The sequence below is a fragment of the Terrapene carolina genome, unplaced genomic scaffold, assembly GCF_002925995.2.
Source record: "Terrapene carolina triunguis isolate 2854851 unplaced genomic scaffold, T_m_triunguis-2.0 Scaffold211, whole genome shotgun sequence".
Taxonomy (NCBI): Eukaryota; Metazoa; Chordata; order Testudines; family Emydidae; genus Terrapene; species Terrapene triunguis.
In genome coordinates this window covers 35,468,684-35,489,577 of record NW_020664562.1, presented here as the reverse complement: position 1 = coordinate 35,489,577, position 20,894 = coordinate 35,468,684, and the positions used below count along the sequence as shown (strand labels likewise).

The window sequence follows — 20,894 nt, the reverse complement described above, 5'->3', positions numbered from 1 at the left end:
AACACTGTAACCACACTGCAAATCAGTCATGTGCCATGATGAACTGTATGGTATAACAGTGGCAGGTTGTTAGTGGGGAGACTGGGTTTTTACAAGCATGCTCAGAAATTTAATTAGTGCTTCTGGTAGCCTCTATAATTTCTTTAATGACTCCTAACCACAGGAAAGAAGAGTTTGGGATTAAATTATTCAGAAGATCTTATCTTATTCTGTTGGGGCAAGTTCTCAGTTCTATCTCTTTATATTAAAAGCATTAAATAACTTGGTCCAGAACTGGCTTTAAATACAGTTATTGTTTGAAGGGTTAGTTTCTCTTAAAATGGTTTGTGTACATTCTTGAAAATGTGTATATTATACACAGATCCTTAACTTTAATTGTGCCAATCTGAAATGCGCTTTACTTTGGAATTTATTTAATAGATTTTCTTGTATGATTATTTAGGCTTTCTCAGAAACTATAATGGCTGGTATGGATTTTCAAAAGCATCTAAAGGAGTTAGGTGCCTGGCTTCCATTGACTTTCAGTGGGAGTTGGGTATATAACTTCAGTAGGCATGTTTCAGAATTCCATTATTGTTTTCATAGAATCTGTTTGAGTATTCCTTGTATGCCTTTAAAGGGGGAGGGAAGGTAGGTACATACTTACTGTGAAAATCTGTATTCGGTCATAATTGCTCACTTCAGTGAGAATGCGGGGGAGGGGTTGTGTATTTTTAAAACTGCCTTTTACTTTGGCTAGCATTGCAGACCCACTGCAACTAAAATAGTGAGATGGATTCTGTTCCTTCCTTTGCAGCATCTGCAGTTGTTTACTAAATTCTAATGGCTTACATCTGATCAGTCAGTTTGCACGGGTATTTCTGAAGGTATAATATCACCTTCAGAACCTTTTATTAGGCATGATGAATGGGACGGAAAGAATCCTGGTAGTTTGTAGTCTGGCTGTTAAAATTGCCTTTTTAATTGTAATCTGAGCATATTTGTTATAGAAAGTGAGGCAATAAACACAGAACCATACAGTGATATTTTTAGTCACTTTTTTTGGAAAAGACTGTCCTTTTAAGTTGTTTGTGTGGAATATAGTGGGAAAGTCTTTTGGGTTGGTTGTTTGCCTCCCACTTCCTTGGGCCGGGGGTGGATGGGAGGGAATCTTCCTCACCCCCCTAGAATTCCTGTAGTATAAACTTCTATGTGCTTCGGTTTGCAAATACACAAATAAGAGAGGTGAAGTGCTGTTACTGGCATTTTTGCTAAAGGGTATATTAATGTACATGATTGCTAGATTGGGTTTAAATTAGGATGTGATGTGGTAGTGTTAAAGGGATTGTACTGTGCCAATGCCTGTTTTTTAATTATCATCTGTGTTATAGATTGGTGCTGTTCCTTTAGCTGCTTTGGGAGCTCCTGCTCTTGATCCTGCCCTAGCTGCTCTTGGGCTTCCTGGAGCAAACTTAAACTCTCAGGTATATAAGTGACTTTTTATTCTTTTCCCATCTCTGGCAGACTTTTAGACTGTGATCAGTAGATTGTGATCCACCAGTATATTAATTGACCGATTGAAGGTCCAGGACTTGCTATATTTATTCCTGAACCAGTACTAAAAAAAAATACTGCTATAGCAAGGGGCCAACATTTGGCATAGTTTTAAGGTCCAATAATTTGTAGAAATTAATCCCATCTTTCATATGATATAGTGCATTTGTTTATGGGCCTAGCAGTTTGATAATATACCTTAAAAATCCTTTTGCAATCTTGCTTCTTTTCTAATTTAATCCTGACACTTGAGATAATGTATACTAAAGAATTACTGTCTCTAAAACCCAGTGGTTGATTCCAACTGAAAACTTGGAACACCAGCGTTCAAGTGGTATAAGACTCCTGGGGGAATTCGGTGCCAAAAAATTTAAAAATCTGCACAAAATATTTTAAATTTCTGCAAATTTTATTTGTCAAAACACTTTATAATAATGCCATTTTCAGTTATTTTGGTAATTTATTTCAAAATATCTGTCAGCATGTATGTCTGTAACAATAAAGAGAGACACAAATTCCCCCAGGAGTAGAAGGTTAAAGAAACTACTATGACAACCTAATTTCTGTTTCTTTGCCTCCCCTCCCCCCCGCCAATGCACCCAAACCTCCTCCCTCCCAGAGCCCAGCAGCGCCCCCCCAGCCCAGACATCCACCCCCTGCCCTCCTAGAGCCCGGGGATCCAGAGGAAGAAACAGCCTGAAACTGAGTCTCAGGCTTCTGTGGAGTTTCCTGCGCTCTGCCCTCTCCTTCCCTCAGGGCATGCGGGGAGCTGCAGCTGCCAGGAACCCTCTAGCTCTCTCACCTTCCCCTCGGCCTTGTTTCCTATGTGCAAGGTGGGCTCCGCTGGGTTCAGCGGCCCTTAGTGGTGGCCAGCTACACTACAGCCCATTTCTGTGGGGGAAAAGAAATTATGCGTGCACAACATTAATTTCTGCCAAATTCTGCATTGCACAGTGGCACAGAATTCCCCCCCGTAGTAAGGTCATATATACAACTCTATCAGATTTTGAGAGATCAGATGCTAAAATCATATGTAAAATATAGTTTGAAAAAAGCATTGAGTTGATAGACCACTACAAACCATGTTCAGTGCTAAACATCCCAAGCAAAGATTAAAGACAGCTTTTTAAATCCATAGACTTGGAGAGATTATTTCTATTTTAATTTTTTTTATAATACACCGTAGGATTTCTTAGACACTGTTGTCTTAAATCAGAGTGAAACAGTTAAAATAATATTCTATTAGTACCTGAACCACTTAAGTAATGGTCATCATGCAGACTCCACGTTTCTTGGCCATTATAGCAAGTGTCCTTTTAATGCAGCATAAGAAACAGACCGTTTGGACAAGCTTCGCTTATGCATTGGCTGGGCACTTTGTCTTGTAACTAAAATAAGCAATTTAACATAAAAAATTTAAACAATTTAACTAGACACTGGAAAAATATTTCACTTTTAAGTAGCTGTCCTTTCTGGCCGCTTAGCAGGTTGATTACAACACAAGTTGGATAGTTCTGCAAGTGGCCACCTACGAACTAGTGAGTTATTATGGAGATTTGCTGGCTGTTAATACACCATTTGTGCTATCAAGTGATAGTAGGTAGCAAGTGGCCTTATGTACAGGTTTGACTGTAGTATCTTCTGGATATTCTTAAGTAAGAGCAGGAAAGTTTAAATTTATGGGTGGGTTAGAGAAAATCTATAGGAAAAAAGACACTTTGTTAGTGCTCCTGCTTGGAGGATTGTGAGTATTGTACTGCAAATGTAAAAACAGGCACGCTGAATGGACAGGTGGGTGGGCGAGCCCTCTGCCTAAGACAATTAGGAGATAAATTGTAAACGCTACGAATGGTCAACAAAGAAAGTGCCTTATTCCTTTTCTGGAAAGATGCTATTGACTGGCATATATTGAAAGGAGAGCATTTAGATTCACACGCTCTTGACTGAAAAACAGTTCACCTTCTGGGATGGGGCAGTCAACAGATTTCACAAAAACAAGGATTAAAAACAATGCAGGCACTTTGGCTGATTAACCCTTTAGTATTTCTCAACTGTAAGCACTTTGTGCTCTTGTTTTTAGCTACAATCCATGTGCATTCAGGCATGGTGGTTAACCTGTTAATGTGTTAAAGCAAATTTCATGCTTTTCAACATGTTTTAAAATGTCTCTTCACAGTCTCTTGCGGCAGATCAGCTACTAAAGCTTATGAGCACAGTGGATCCAAAGTAAGTGCAAGTGATAGCTTTCAGTACTTAGATTTATATTGGCGTGCACTTAATCTTGAGGGTAATGTCTCATGTCACTCAATACTGACCCATTTCCCACACCTGGCCAAATAAAGACTGGAGGAAACTGGCTTCCTGTGGAAACCACGTGAGGGGAGGGGGGAAAGATGGTTCACCCTAGCACTAGGCATCAAAGACTATTTCTCTCCTAATTTGGTAGCGAGAGGAATTCAGGTTTTTCATTACTCCATGCCCTTTATGTAAAGAAACTTGTGGTGCAGTCACTTTAATCCTTTTAAAACATTAGCTACGAGCAAGTCTGTTAGTGTCCAAGTTGACTTCTAAAAACAAGAAGTTAAAACGGAATCCTGTGTTCTAGAGGTCAAATCAATCTGAATTAGTTTACTTTTTCCTCTAAGGATTTACCCTTTCAGCTGATCAGAATAAAAATTTCTGCCTCTTCAAAAATATTTGAGAGGTAACATTGGCAACCGGTATCTATACAAGACAATAAATGGACCCCTTACTACTTGTGGGCTGGATAGTGGTACACTGGGCCAAGGGAATAAGAGGATGTAAGGTGTCCCATGTTCTGGTACCCTGTATCACCGCTTCCAGCACAGAGCAGCTTTGTGGAGCTTGCTACATGTGATGTCCATCCATCCTCTCTCCATTTCTTCCCTGCCCACCCCTGTGAGTAGGGGAAGGAGCAATGTAGTTACACCAGCATATGCTTCATCGGGTAATCGAACCAGTACACATGACTCCCCCAAGCAGTGGCGAGACCAGGAGGGAGTTTGACTCAGAGCTGCAATCTCCTTCTTGGGCTAATCCAAGAGGAGTTCACCAATGCTTGCCCCTTACTTCTGGGCAAGTTGCAGTCTGCCCAGTCTAGGCCAGTATTTTTTTTAAAAAGTCAATTTTTTTGAATCTGAAATTTCATTTTCACTTCACTTAATGGCTTGTTCCAGGTTGAACCATGTAGCTGCAGGTCTTGTCTCACCAAGTCTGAAATCGGATACCTCCAGTAAAGAAATAGAGGAAGCTATGAAAAGAGTAAGAGAAGCACAATCACTGATTTCTGCAGCCATAGAGCCAGGTAATTGAACTACTTTTTAAATATTTGGTTAAACACAATTTTTGGCAATATAGCCACTAAAAAGGGCTTATACACTGTAAAACATAGTTTTCATACTTCCTTATTTCATTAATGGGTTAATTTTTAATTGCAAAGTGTCTCTCTCACTGCAGAAGATCCTTCAAAGTGGCTGAATGATTCTCCTGGAGCTCAGTTAGACCACACAATTATTATTCTCTGTTATGTAAATGCTGGAAGAGTGCTCTGGAGAATGAATTAGTGAATGAGACACATCATTTGCATTTGATTGAAGATGATGAAATGCCTAAATCGCCCCCAGAATGAATTCTAGAAAAGTTGCTATAGCCACTTCTGCTTCAAGTTTTTTATTGAAAATATCAGGTGGTCCGATCACTTGGTTGTCAGTAAAGTGTGCTATTCTCAGTGATTACTAGTGTTTATGTGACCAGATTAGGAAGTAGCAAAAAAAGGAGAGGAAGCCATTTGTCATAATTTGGGATAAAAATTCTGTTTCGGGGAGAATTGGGTCAATTCATTTTCAAATTCTAAATTGACACACAATAAACCTGAAATGTGACCTGCAAAGGTGAAAGAATGTGGTCTTGCCCTTTTTTTCTTTTGTTGCTTTACGATGGGTTAAAGAAGTCTGAATGCTTTAAATGTATTTTGGGAGAGAAGGGAACTTGAGAGAAGCTCCGTTGATCAGAAATGTTAACTCTAGTCATCTTGATTTCTGTTCTAGGACTCTCTTTTAAGGATCCAAAGCAGTGAGTTGGGTTTCTCAGCCCTTAAGTGAAGGGGTGGGAATGCGGAAACTTTAACATAACAAGTTTTTCTTCCCACAGCTAAATGCTTGAGTTGAGCAGATGTGAACAAAAGTTTTCACTAGTATGAATAAAAATCACTTCCCCTCTAAATCAAGTTGTATGATATATCATAGTCTACTAGTTCTCCATAGCATCTTCCAAGAACACGCTAGACCAGACTTGAATTTCTGATATTTCAAACAAAACAAACAAAAACACCACCACCAAAAAACAACTTTTCAGGCTTTCTTTTGCTTCTTTATGATGTCTGAAGAGGGTGCAGACACACTTACTTCCTTTTATGGGTCTCCTTAAAGATAGATACCACTTTTGCCCTTGTACTAATGTTTCCCCTTCTTAATTTCAGATAAAAAAGATGAAAAACGAAGGCATTCAAGATCACGATCACGATCAAGAAGGCGGAGAACTCCTTCTACTTCTAGGCACAGGTTAGATTTCTCACTCCATAAATATTAACAGAAATAAGTGCCTTACACAGTTCCTTCAAAAATCTGTTTAAAACGTTAAGCTTGGCAATGCCAGCTGTTAGGTATAAATAGAGAAAAAAGCAAATCTTCTTAGTGGAGTTAAGTTGACCACCAGGACCAGGGCAGAGTATGAAAGTGGGTGAAGCCCTGTTCATGTAGAGAGCTTGGGAACATGGTTTGGAAAGTGACATTGTAGCACAGACAGTCCTGTACTTTACAGCACCAAGAGTTGCACTGGCAACTTGCTCGTAGCCTTAGGAGTGTCTACTGAAACATTTTTTTTTTCTCACCCTGTGTGGTGGGGCAGATGCCCCACACCATCAGAAAAAGGGTTAAGGAGAGCCTGTGGTCTCATCTAGCCCCACCCTGCTATACCTTTAGCCAGTGCCAAGCCTGGAGAGGGAATAAAAGGAGAGAACCTAGCTCAGTTGCGGGCTGGTTGGTCAGGAAGGAGGGGGAGAGCTCAACCTGAAGGGAGCTTTGCCTGCAGAGCTGTAGCAGGACAGGCCTGCTAGATGGAGCAGTCGCTGGAGAGGAGCATTTAGACCCCAGGAGCGAGCAGCACACAAGTAAGATGACTGTGGGAGATAAGTCTGAAGGGAAGGATGGGGTGTCCACTGGATGTCTGGGGGATGTCCAGTATTGAGTTGGGCTTTCTTTTTGTTTGGGCACTTTTGGCGTCTGAGTGCTTTCCTTACCCCCCTGCGCCCCAAGGGGTATAAGACAGAAAGGACAATTAGCTGGTGGGCTGGAGCCCTGCGACAGTGGACATGGGGTGGAGACTTCCTCCCCCCTCCCCGCCCCTCTCCTAAGACCTGTGGCTGTGTGATGGTGCCTAGAAGGTCCCCAGGAGGGTGCTGCTCTCGCCATGCTATATGGAATTGATGAAGAATGCAGGCAACGACCTTCTTTCTGTGGAAGGGAGCTGGTCAAACCTTAAAAAAGGAGGGACCCTAAACAAATGCCACCAGCCCCCATAGCTGGATGCATATGGATTAGCTGCTGAAGTGAATGGCTGAGCAGAATGCTCAACAGCAACTCTTCCAGCAAATGGCCAACCAGCAGGAGAAGTTAATCCTGCGATTTTAGCAGCCCAACAGCAGCAGCTGGTACAACAATTGGTCACCATAATACAGCCAGCCACTACAGTGATACCAGCAAGCCTAGACCCAGTGGCAGACCCTGTTCCTGTCAGGAACAAAGATAGGGCCTAATAGTGACACCAAAGCGTTCCTCAAAATCTTTGAACAGTTAGTCACAGCAGCTCGTTGACCCCTTGAACAGCAGGCAGATTTGCTTGCCCTGTACTTAAATTGGAGAGTGCAAATGGCTTATATACTTTAGACCTTTTTACTGCCTGAGCTTATGCACATGTCAGAGTGGCCATCCACAATGCTCCTGATGTCTCAGAAGAGATGTTCTGACGTTTCCTGGAGGAGTAGTATCCTCTGAGAGCAGGGCTCCCTCCAGTTGCCCAAAAGCTATGAGATTTGTGTTGGAGATGGCTCAGACCTGAGATGAAGACATGAGCCCAGGTGGTAGAGATAATTTTACCCACAGTTCACCCAGATACTCCCCCTCTCCACTCCCTCCCCCGAGGGAAAAGACTGGATCCTACAGCATCAACCTGAGGCAATGACTGACACCCTTTGCCTCATGAAGTATTATCTGACAACCAAGATCCCCATGATGATGATCTGCTACAGGCCTGCTGTAGCCAAGGGACGAGCACAGGCAAATGAGAGAGCTGGCCACAGAGGCTGACGTCTTGCAGGGGTTCCACCCTGCTGACCCCTCACCAGGACTCATGAGGTGAGGTCCTGTGTGTTGCAGGGACCTTGGATAGCCTGGACCAAAGGTCTGGAGCTGTTGACCTGGGTCCTAGTTCAAAAAATCACTAGCCTGCCTGGCCTTAAGAAGGGAACCACCATGGAAACTCAAGTAGGGGGACGCCACTAAGAGGGGACTTTTCAGGGATCCCGGGTGGCGCTGATCATCGCAACAAAGCCCAAAACGTTTGCGTTTTGGTATGGCTGTCCTGGGCATTGGTCCCAAGATTGCAGCTTTGGCATATCTGGATAGTGGGAGCCCATGCTTGAAGATCAAAGCCTTATGAAGTTGATCACCCCCATAAGGGTGAATGGGACAGAAGTGGTGAGTCTTCTGGACTCAGCATATTCTCAATCCTGATGTTGAGCTTGGTGGTCCCAAATCCTGGGGAACTCTCCTTCTACAATATGTACACAGGGACATGAAACCGTGCCCTCATGTCCAAGTTAATCTAATTGTGGGGGAGCATAATGATTGGCCCATCCCTTGCCTGTCCAGTTATTAATGGCTGAGATTGGGAATATTTCAGGGATCTGATGAAGGAATCTTTGGGACCTTTTTCTGAGCAACAAGTCTCCCCAATTCCACACACCCCAGTCAATCTGGTGTGGGAGATGTTCCTGCTCCTAGAGAAGAGACTTCCACCCAAATTGGCAACAGCCAAACAAAGCAAGGCCCAATATGATCCCAACTTGGAGACCCTTCCTTCCCCCGAGTTTGAGAGCATAACAAAATTTTCAATCTCATTGAAGAGCGGAAAGCTGATGACATGCTGAGCTGACCCTATACCCAAGTGATAGTTGTCAGTGAGGAATTGGTGGAACCTTGACAAGATGAAGCGTTCCTCATTTTGAGAGAAGGCCAACCACCTATTTCACCTTGAGAGACTACCAGACCAAGGAAATCAGAACCCAGCTTCTGGTGCCCAGATCCTACCAGAGGGAGGTCATACGGCTGGCCCACACCAGACCCTTCATGGGCACCATGGGATGGAAAAAACACTGGCTCAAATTCTAGCCTGTTTTTTGCTTGCAGTGTATATGGACTTCCCCAACTTTTGTGCTTCCTGTGGCAGCTCACAGCACTCTGGACAGTGGTTCCCCTGCCACTCATGAGCATACCCTTTGAATGTATTGGAATGAACGTAGTTGGCCCCGGTAAGTGCGCTGCAAGCTACCAGTAAATTCTGGTGCTTGTAGACTGTGCCACCTGGTATCCTGAACCCCATACTTGTGTGCTCCATGAATGCTAGAGTAGCTGCTTCTGAACTTTTGAAGATCTTTGCCTGGGTTTGGGTTCCATGGGAAATTATAATGGACTTGAGTACAAGCCTCATTGCCCAGACAATGAAGCAAGTATGTCAGTTGTGAAAATGAAGACTCTCTGAATGTCTATCCACTGTCCCCACAGAGATGGGCTAATGGAACACTTTAACAGGTTGCTAAAGAATATGCTGAGAAGGTTCGTAGCTATGGATATCTGCCTCTGGGACCATGTGAAGTGCCACAATCTTCCACCGGCTTCCCAACATTTGAACTATTATGTGGGAGACCAGCATGAGGGATTCTGCATCTCACTCAGAAAATGTGGGGAGAACAGTCACCTCAAGCTGACATTGTGGTACAGTGTGTCCTTAGCCTTCAGGAGAAGCCTGAAGTTCTAGGCTCATTTGCCAGCAAGAACCTCCTAGGTGCCCAGATCAAGCAGGAAGCATCTAGTCATAAAGGGATCCACCTCCAGGTGTTGTTTCCAGTGTGGAATCAAAGCTGCTGTCAGGGGCCTTATGAGGTGATACAACAAGTGGAGCCTGTGAATTTCAAAATCCAGCAACCAGACAGACACAAATTCACAGTTTACCCCATGAATCTTTTAAAGCTATGGAAAGCCTTGTTCATAGCCCCCTACCCGCTGGAGACCAAATTAGTCCCACAAGCCACTGCAGTCTTGAGGGCTGGGATGATCAAAATCAGGAGTAATGACAATCCAGAACAGGGTCCAGCCCCACCAGTTGATCACTGCCTTCTACTCCACTGTTTTTTCTATGCAGCCCAGATAAACTCATCTGATCGCCCATCACATCCAGACTGAACCAGAACACTGAGTCCAAGAAAGTCCACAACCCCATACCCATGTGTTGACTAATTCTTGATTGGCTAGATGAGGTGGAGTACATTACCCTCATGCCTGAGACCTGATTTAAAAACAGCCTTGCTTCCTCTTTTGGCTTCTTTTCAATTCTGGATTTGCGTTTTGGATTCCATGAGCCCCCAGCCACGTTCAGAAGGTTAATGGACCAGGTCCTCCAGCTCCATAACATGCTGCTGCATACCTTGATGACATTGTAATCTGTAGTCAGACTTGTGAAGACCATCTGAAACATGTAACTGCTGTGCTCCTGTCCCTAATGGTGGCTGGCCTCACTGCAAACCCTACTAAATGCCATCTGGCAAAAATGAGATGATCTACATCCAGTACACACTGGGGAAGGGCAAGGTGAAACCCTTGTGGATAAGGTCCAGGCCCTACAGACATGCCTCTCACCAACCTCAAAGAAACAGGTACACTGTTTCCTAAGACTGGCATGATACCACCAACAGTTTATTACTGGCTTCTTGGCCATTGCAGCCTCCCTCATGGATCTCATTAAAACCAATAGCCCGAAGAAATTCCAGTGGACCAACATTTGTGAAAAGGCCTTTCAAACCCATGGGGCTCACCTCTTCTGGGAGCCTGTTTTGTATAGCTGCAACTTCACCAGGAAATTCCCACTACAGAGCAACACCTCTGATGTGGGACTCGAGGCTATCTTATCCCAGTTGATGGAATATGAAGAACACCTCCATCCTCTACCTTAGTTGGAAATTATTCCCAATGGAGAGAGCCTATTCCATAATCAAGAAAGAGATGTAGTCCGTGAAGTGGACCATGGACTTGCTGTTATGCTACCTTCTTGGCAATAATTTCACTTTAGTTAGCAACCATGCCCCGCTACATTGGCTCCACGCCATGAAAGACACCCAGCCCCAAATTATGAGATGGTATCTATCTCTCAAGCCCTTCTCCTTCCACATCCAGCACATCACCCAAATTCTGATTGTTTTTCTTGGGAGAGAGGAGAGCTGGTGGGGGAGGGGGGAGGTACCCAAAAGGGTATCGGGGTGTGTGAGGTGGGATGGGATAGAAAGGCCCACACCAGCAGAGAGAGTTAAGGAGAGCCTATGGGCTCAGCTAGCTCCCCTTGCGCTATATCTGCACCCAGTGCCAAGCCTGGAGGAGGAATAAAAGGACAGAGCCTGGCTGTTGAGAGCTGGCTGGTCAGCAAGAAGGATGGAGCTCTGCCTCTCAGCCTGAAGAGCTGTGGAAGGACAGGTCTGCTAGCTGGAGGAGCATTTAACCTCAGAAACAGGCAATGCATGAGTAAGAGACTGGGAGACAGGCCTGAAGGGAAGGGCAGGGTGCCCCACTGGAAGACTGGGGGATGGCCCACAATTGACCTGGGTTTGCTTTTTGATTTGGAACTGTTTTGGGCCTCAGTGCCCCTCCACCTGCTCCTCCCCCCACCCCCAGTGGGATAAGACTGAAGGGACAATTAATTTGTGGGCCAGAACCCTACTACAGTGTCACCAGAAGAGGGGACTCATTTCTCTGCCTGGGAGACCCAACTTAGGTCACTTGAAAGGTCCCCATGGGGGTGCTTGCTCCTGCCACGCTATTACATGATGTTTATAATCTAATTCCAAGTTATTTTACCTCCTGTCAATGCAACTTAAAAATTGATTGCATTCATCTTCCCCAATCCCAAACCCTTCCTTGTTCATTGCTGTCAACAAATAACCTATTCTATCGTTTGGCCAATCTTGATGTTTTTACTCATCCTACCACTGCGTCCTCTATACTGCAAAGTAATGTCAATTTGTACTTCTTTAAATCTATCCTTTCATTTTTCATCCTTAGTTGTATAATCCATGCTCTGATAATCACATATCTAGATTTCTGCAGCGTTCTCTTTAAGGTTGACCATGTTTTCAAAATCAGACACACACAAATTATATGTGCTGGTGCCACTGCTGCCAGCTTCTGATTCAACAATGACACATACATATTTGATACTGTCTCACATAATGGTCTCATAAATAAACTAGGAAAATGCAACCTAGAAGCTACTATAAGGTGGGTGCAAAACTGGTTGAAAAACCGTTCCCAGAGAGTAGTTATCAGTGGTTCACAGTCATTGTTGGATGGGCATAACAAGTGGGGCCCACAGGGATCAGTTCTGGGTCTGGTTCTGTTCAATATCTTCATCAGTGATTTAGATAATGGCATAGAGAGTACATTTATAAAGTTTGGGGACGATACCAAGCTGGGAGGGGCTGCAAGTGCTTTGGAGGCTAGGATTAAAATTCAAAATGATCTGGACAAACTGGAGAAATGGTCTGAAGTAAATAGGATGAAATTCAATGAGTACAAATGCAAAGTACTCCATTTAGGAAGGAACAATCAGTTGCACACATACAAAATGGGAAATGACTGCCTAGGAAGGAGTACTGTGGAAAGCGATGCTCTGGGGGTCATAGTGGACTATAAGCTAAATATGAGTGAACAGTGTAACTGTTGCAAAAAAAAAAAAAAGCAAACATCATTCTGCGATGTATTAGCAGGAGTGTTGTAATCAAGAAATGAGAAGTAATTCTTCCACTCTACTCTGTGCTGATTAGGCCTCAACTGAAGAATTTTTGTCGAGTTCTGGGCACCACATTTCAGGTAAAATGTGGACAAATTGCAGAAAGTCCAGAGAAGAGCAACAAAAATGATTAAAGGTCTAGAAAACATGACCTATGAGGAAAGATTGAAAAAAATGGGTTTGTTTAGTCTGGAAAAGAGAAGACTGAGAAGGGACATAACAGTTTTCAAGTATATAAAAGGTTGTTACAAGGAGGAGGGAGAAAAATTGTTCTTAACCTCTGAGGATAGGACAAGAAGCAATGGGCTTAAATTGCAGCAAGGGAGGTTTAGATTGGACATTAGGAAAAACTTCCTAACTGTCAGGGTATTTAAGCGCCAGAATAAATTGCCAGGGAGGTTGTGGAATCTCCATCATTGGAGATTTTTTTAAGAGCAGGTTAGACAGGTCAGGAATGGCTTAGATAATACTTAGTTCTGCCATGAGTGCAGGGGACTGGACTAGATTCTATGATCTCAAAGTGGATATTTTCAGAAACATTCACTTTTAGTTTAAAAAAAAAAATTAATATATACACTCATTTGACTCTGTCTTCACTCAAGAAACACTGTTTCTTATACTGAATGCATATTCCACTGGGCTGTTTGCTCCTGGTAAACAGCAAATTTTACTCCATATACTAGTGGCTTAAACACTTCGGGGGTTTTTTAGGATGTTTTGACTAATTAAATGGAAAACCAGGATATTTTAGGTGTTCCAATACAATGTCTCTGGCCTCTCAGTTCTTACCACAGTTAGGTCATGCTAATTATGTCCCTCCAGTCTTCATACTACTCAGCTGGGTCCCCTAAATCTTCTACATCAAGTTTCAGCTTGTTCCCACCTTCAGATCTGCAGTGTTCCACTGCTGCTTGCATCTCTGATCTGCCTACCAACATACTTTACCCAATATTTTTTCCCCTCGCTCTCATCACCATGCCTTCTATGCTGCTCCTACAGCTGATCAGTATGTGGCATGCATTCACTTTCTCCATTTTAAATAATTCCTCGCCACCCTATCAGTTTTCTTCTGCCACCATAAGTGTGTACTCGCATACCGAAATAGATAATGTTGCATAGCTGATAGGTTTCCATCACTCACTCATCATCTGTACTTTGTGGCACTTGCTTTTCTGTTGTGGCCTTTCTGGGCATGACTTTATGGGGTCCATCTTCTTTATTTTTTCTGTATGCACTGACAGGATTTAACTAATAGTCTGTATGTCTAGGTCAAATATATTTTTGTAATCCTGTGGCTAATGTGTTGTTCGATAGACGATCAAGAAGCAGATCAAGGAGGAGATCACATTCAAAGTCAAGAAGCAGGCGGCGATCTAAAAGTCCAAGAAGGAGGAGATCTCATTCCAGAGAGAGAGGCAGAAGGTCTAGGAGCGCATCCAAAACCAAGTAATTCTCTCTTGCGACTTTAACTTCCGTTAAAGAAAATAACCAGTCATCAAATACTACCAAGTAGTTTTTATTACTGTGCCACAAATTGGAGATCTTAACAGTGCTAGGTACTGAAGCATAACACTGACAAGGTTTAAACAAATAGCATTTTTGTATAATTTAACTTTGCATGTCTTTGAGGAAGTATCTTTATAAGAGTAGGTTTGTGTTCCGCTGTGATGCCCAAAGTTAAGACATCTCTGAATATGTATTTAGGCACTTAAATGTGGCCTCATTTTCATAGATGCTGAAAACATGCAGCTCCCATTAGTTTCAATGGGAGCTGTGGATGCTTATTACATTTAAAAATAAGTTGTAACTTTTAGCGTCTGAGCTTGGTAATTTCTTCTTGGATGTCTCAGGAACAATTAAAATAGCTGTTCTGCTGTTTCAGTAATTGTCCCTCTTTGCTTTCTCTTTCTCACTAATGAGTTTCACAGTGGAGAGAGACAATCAATTTGTGCTGTAAAATGTCTTGAGAGTTGTGATTATCTGGTATTATTTCCTATTCTTGTGACATGCAAATATTTGTCTCTAAAACTGACTGATTTTGAATATGTAACATTTCATTGCCTTTCAAGGGATAAAAAGAAGGAAGAGAAAGAAAAGAAACGTTCTAAAACTCCACCAAAAAGCTACAGCACAACCAGACGATCTAGAAGCACAAGCAGGTACCAGAATTTGAGTCACTCTTAGTCTGAGTTTCAAGGATAGAATATAGTGGTATTGATGTAAAAGTTTCTAACCTGGTTTGTCATATCATTGTGACAATTATCTTCTTTCACCTCTGAAGAAGTCAGTTATTTGCTGCAGAGTGTTGCTATAGGTTTTGAATTAGCACTTCAACTAGGGTTACAGAGATTTACAGGAGCTGTTTCAACAAGACCACCATAGCCCATTTATCAAAGTACCCGCAGCTCCCACTTCAAGGAAAGTGAAACAGAGACTCGATCTTACCTGGAGCATTTAAAGAAATCTGTGCAACACCTTATTGATCTAGGCACATCTCTTTGTTTGTTTGGGTTTTTTTTACTGTAAATCTCATACACAAGGAAAAAATACCAACCTTAAATTAACACACTCAGAGAGTGCTTCTGGACTCTTGAAAATGTCAATTCAGAGATTGTTTACTGTGACAGCTTGAAAACTACAGGAACATACCTGCATTTATTTTGTCCACATATAAAAGAATAATAGGAGAAAATGTACTTTCAAATAAAGCACCTCTTAAATTAACGTGTGAGTGTGTGTGTGTGTGTGTGTGTGTGAGAGAGAGAGAGAGAGATGTCCCTGGACTTATAAAGAAGGGAATGAAGTGCCTCAAGTTTTAAGTGCTAAGAAGGTATTAGTTGGTCTCTGAAAATAGATTTCTGCTCCTTCCTTTGTTAAAATGGATGTTTATGAAACGAAACCATTTTCTTATTGAAAAATCTACATGATAGCTGAAAATCAAGCTGTTTTTGTCTGACTGCTACACCATTTTAGATGGCAATTTATTTCATGATAGTGGAAGTAGAATAGAGGGCAGCTTGCGCTGCATATCAACAGCTGCATTGGCTTTGCAGTGCTGCTAATAGTAAATATGTCTTTTTGGTAAAACAAGCAGGAGTGTCTCTGTAGAGCAATGCTCCTTTAGATTGTAGATATGTGCCAGTACAAATATATTTAAGTTAATATAAACTCTAGTTGAAACACTTCTGACTTTGAGATGTTTTTGAATTGTTACCTTTTAATGCCTACAGAGAACGACGGCGCAGAAGAAGCAGGAGTGGAACAAGGTCACCTAAAAAGCCCAGGTCCCCTAAAAGAAAACTGTCTCGGTCCCCATCTCCAAGAAGGTCAGTGTGCTAGCAGGCCTCTGAGTTCAGTTGCTCTGTAGCTCTAATTTTCAAAGGGGTATCTGGGGAGTCCTGGTGCCTGGAATGTTTGATCTATAGTGGAGGGTATAGTTTTATCCTTTTCAACCAAGGAATTTCTTGAACTCTGCTGTAAATTTTCCATGAGAGGGAAGTCCTGATTTTTGATGATTAATGTTCTGGCACTAATAAATGTGTGGAAGGGGTGTGTTGCATTCTGAAAATAAACTTAATGTCCTGCCTTGTCCTGTTTAGAAAATTCCCCACACTGTCTTTTCACCACCCCCTCTTGCTTTGAGCTGCGATAGGGAGTTGGCTGGATGTGACTGTATTCTAAAGGAATAGTTAACCTTGGCCAAACTGATGTTTTGTGAGTTTGGTGGCTTCTGGTTTAAACTAGGATTTTAGCATGAGGGGCTGGTTCTGTGTGAGGGAATTACAATAAAGTCTTAACCTTAGTTTTTGCAATGTGCGAAGATTGAGCAAGGTACTTTACTGTCATCTTAGACATAAAAAGGAAAAGAAGAAGGATAAAGACAAAGAGCGAAGCAGAGATGAGAGAGAGCGGTCAACGAGCAAGAAGAAAAAAAGCAAAGACAAAGAGAAGGATCGGGAAAGAAAATCCGAGAGTGACAAAGACGTAAAAGTATGTTTAAAAACTTGTTTAGTTTCACTGCCTTTGGTGTAGTATTAACCTTAAACCCATAAGAACCTTGAGGCAAGTTTTACTTTTACTTTTTCATCTCGGCAAAGCAGGTCACAAGGGATTATGATGAAGAAGAACAAGGATATGACAGCGAGAAAGAGAAAAAGGAAGAAAAGAAAGTAGCAGATTCTGCTTCCCCCAAAATAAAGGAATCACCAGTGGATAAGGGAAGTGGAGATTCAGCAAGAGAATCCAAAGTAAATGGGGATGATCATCATGAAGAAGACATGGATATGAGTGACTGAATATTGCCTTTGCAGTGAATGCAGCTGCAGACATGCATCAGTGTCATTCCTGTGTGATTCTTTTATGCTGTACTTGTTAATCCTAAATCTAGATGTATACAGCTCTAATCTATAAATGGTTGTAAAGCTCCTGATATTAATTTACATCAAAAGCTTTATAGTGAGAGGTACTTTGGTTGCCATTCTTGCTATGGCCAAATTGGTTTGAGTAGCCAAGTAGGTCTTACTAACTTGGTGCTGCTTCAAGCAAAAGTGAAAAGCTGCATGCATCTACAGCAGGCATGGGTTGTTTATGTTGTATGATCTCCTTTAGTAAATTGGCTCACTTATGATAGTGTTTCTAGAGTTTGATTCATTGCAGTAATAGAGCAGTATAGGGAATGCACTGATTGCATGTTAATTGTGGCAGAAACATCCTAAATGTTCTAAGAAAATTTTACAACGTATGATGGATCTTTAAGGGTCTTAAGTGTGGCTACACAAAATTAATATTCATAGTTACATCTGGAAATAAGCATTCTGATATAAGTAGATAATCTTTTTAGCCATGTGGCTATTTTGGGGGGTGGGTGGGTGGGTTTTGTTTCATTTTGACAAGGTTAAAATGCACTAACCTTTTTTGATGGCTTTTACTCAGTCAATTAAAAATCCATCTCAGGCAGTGGAGAGAGGTATAGTTTAATTCCTAACTTCTTCTCTTGGGTCTGGGAGGTCAAATTTTCTGATGTAGTAATGCAAAGTCTCCTGACTTGTCCAGTGCCCAATGAGTAGAAGTTGCTTTGTGCAGTTTTCATCACCCAGTTTTTTATTTTTATTTTATATTTGTTCATGAGCTAAACATGTTGCAAAAAGAGGTAGTGCATTTTAAAATTGACCTTTGTATGCTTTTAAAAGCAAGTCTACTTGATAATGTACTTTTTACTTGATCTCAAGTTGTATAAACTAATAAATTTGTGTTTACTGTCACTGCAGTAGTAATTTTATGCACACAGTGATTCCATGTTATGCAAAGTAGTTAGACGAGCTGTTTTCTTAGTTAAAGACGTTTCAGAGCTTTTACTTTTGTGCAGGTAAAAACAAAAGTGGGCTACAGTCTGTGCCATGTTGATGTACAGTTTCTGAAATTGTTTTACAAGACTTTGATAATAAAACCCTTAAACTTATGCTCATGTTCCTGTAAAACTGTACTTGTATTTATTTACACTATTGAATGTATGAAATTACCTCATTCATTTAGAGTTGACTTTTTTCCCCCTCATCCACCTCCTTTAACTGGATCACAGTTTAAATCCATATCTCTTACTAGTAAATGTGGTGAAGAAAACTGTTAAGCCAGCCTATCTTTCAGCTCTGAGTTAAGCCTTTTTTCCCCTCAGTACAATATGTATTTTATCTTAACTGGGGATAAAAGTAATAGACGTGAATGAGAACCTAAAGTATTAAGTACTTTTCAGATATATTTTTCTCATTAAGTGTGTATTTTCATTGAAATATAAACACTTTCACCTTTTATCTTCTCTAGAATGGTGATGGAAGATTAGCAGGAACAGGATAATGAAATGCAAGGGTGTGCATCAGCTATACAACTCTAAAAGCTAACCTATTAAAGAAGGTCCTGAAATGACAGAACAATTCACTGGTTTAAATGAGTAGGTATTGGAATGAAACTAAAACTAGCACAAGTGCTTGTAATTTTTATGAATCTGGTTTTTTAAATTGTCACTTTTCCACAGACGTTTTAAAATGAAACTTGCCATTTAGATATGCAGTGTCATTTTTAGAATTTGTAGAAATGTAACTTTTAAAAAACTGTTGAGTATTTTGTCAATACAGAGAGGTATGTCAATACAAAGAGTTCTCCTAGCCTTTTCTTTCTAGTTGAGTGAAACAAGCTGATAATCCCGTTAATCAAGAAAAAACAGACATGCATATTGCATCTTCTAATTAAATTACACTTCCTTCGCATTTGAATTAAAAGTACTTTATTTTGCTAGCAAGTACAGAACAAAAGAACAGCCATCCCGCTTTTATTAAAACATTTGTAGATTAAAAAAGCATTGAACAATGAGGAGAATCCTGTCCTCCGATAACCAACAAGTGTGGTGGGTACAAACTTGGAAAAACACTATACATTAATTTTACACAATTTTTCTGAAATAGGAGCATTGTGTGTTGAAATTGGTGTAGGTGTGTGTGTATATGTATGTATGTATGTAACTCAAGTGCAGGTGCCTGAAGACACAATGGAAGTAACAAAAAAGTTTACAAACTACCATTTACTAATTCACATTCGTTCACCAGTGCACTGAGTGAATGCTTCCACCTGTTATAAAATTGAACACAGATGCCCTAGTTGCCATTCAGAAGTCAGCATGTGCTAAATTCACTTTTTCACTAGCAGACTACAGTGGGGTCATTTTGGCAAATATTCACTTTTAAATGCAGAATACTTTGAAATTAGCTTAGATCATATCTTAATGTGTGGTGTGGGTGGATGCCCCTTCATCAGCTGGGAACAAATATAAATGAGATGTGGCCTAGCAAGCCTTTAATGAGCCCCGTGCATTCAGAAGTACACTAGGTCTGTGATCAGTATCAGCAGCTCCTGATTTTTTTTGCAGCAGCTTCAAATAAAAACAAAAACAGATTTAATTAACTACTAAAATGTAACCAGTTGAGTGTTCATTGTGTATGGCTCTGTTTTTTCCAATGTTTTGGAATTTGCTGCAGAATCCAAGTTCTCATTTTTAGAATATTGGATCTTATAGTTGTACAGTGGACCAACACTAAATGATTATTTTAACTCCCTGAGCCTACACTGGTAGCTCTGCCACATGTGAATTGCCCCTACTCCTTTTGATGGAGTACCAGCTTTGAAGACTGAGAAATGCTAACATTCAGCATTTTAGCAAAATCAGTTACTGTGCTTCTGTTGCTAATGGGAAAACACACATTCTTCAAGTATATGTCCATATGGGTGCTCTAATGTGGAATGCACAGGCCTCCATGCTTTCTCAGTCCTGTGCAGAGCAGCACCTCAGGCCTCCAAATGAGGCATGTCCCCACATCACCCAGTTCCTTCTTTACTGCCTGTGGCTTGAGATGAAGCAATTGCTTGTCTATTGATTCTCCACTTCCTGCCTTGTTTCGTATTCCATTTATTTTTTCCTTATTTCTTTAATGTTATATAGTTTTGTTTAGAAAGGGTTACTCTTCTCCCCTTCCATCCTCTACCACTCTGGTTTATGCCAAAGACCCAGGGTTCAAGCCCTGACAGACCTGCCCACTGGTTTTTGCCTTGTAGTGATGGGAATTCAAGCTCTCCCCTGCCTCAGAGGCACCTATAACCCCTCTGCATCTAATGTCTGTATGGAGTTTAAAGATGGGTCTCAGAAAGAGGCTAGACTGAAGCTCCTTCTACTGGAGTGCTCACTAGCCTCGGAGGACTCAGTTTTCCCCTTGTGTACATAAACCTCAAATTCCTGGACTGTCCCATGGCAGCAGCACCTTCAACGGCTAGGACATCTAAGAAGACGTTCTCCTTCCAGAGACTCTAAGAGGGTAGATCACCTCATAAACCCCCCAAAGGGTGCAACTAAAGCTCCATCTGAGCCTGGGTACCAAGCCACTGCACAGGAACTATCTTCCTTGGTCCTGACTGACATTTCCAGGCACAGGCCTCCAATGCATGCCACAGGACCATTATCTCCCTTACACCAGGGCTTCAAGATCAGAGAAGTTCTTCTACAAGCATCACCAGTACAATGCCAGGCCCAATACCAGCTTAGTCTTCTGGACATCATCGGCCTCCTGATTTCATTTCTCAGAGGACTTGTTTATACTAGAGGTATCAGAATCTCACCTGTTATGGTCCTTTACCAGGACCCCTTCCCTAGTACTGCTTAGATTAAACGGTCAGACCTCCAGCCTTCAGTA

At 41.6% G+C, this 20,894-nt stretch overlaps 1 protein-coding gene across 3 annotated transcripts in view; it reads left to right on the top strand.

Annotated features, from left to right (window-relative positions):
• LOC112115986 (serine/arginine-rich splicing factor 11) overlaps positions 1-18,790 on the top strand; it is a 36,623-nt gene extending 17,833 nt beyond the window's left edge. Inside the window, exons 4-12 of one of the 3 annotated variants that reach the window (XM_024213244.2) lie at positions 1,371-1,463; positions 3,710-3,759; positions 4,731-4,858; positions 6,032-6,113; positions 13,978-14,109; positions 14,733-14,822; positions 15,894-15,989; positions 16,515-16,653; positions 18,481-18,790. In XM_024213244.2, coding sequence (XP_024069012.1) covers positions 1,371-1,463; positions 3,710-3,759; positions 4,731-4,858; positions 6,032-6,113; positions 13,978-14,109; positions 14,733-14,822; positions 15,894-15,989; positions 16,515-16,653; positions 18,481-18,513 — 843 coding nt within the window. In that variant the 3' untranslated portion in view covers positions 18,514-18,790. Of the gene's footprint in view, positions 1-1,370; positions 1,464-3,709; positions 3,760-4,730; positions 4,859-6,031; positions 6,114-13,977; positions 14,110-14,732; positions 14,823-15,893; positions 15,990-16,514; positions 16,654-16,760; positions 18,141-18,480 lie in introns of those variants that run through there. The other 2 variants (XM_024213243.2, XM_024213242.2) reach the window with 2 other exon arrangements.
• The last annotated feature ends 2,104 nt before the right edge of the window (positions 18,791-20,894 follow it).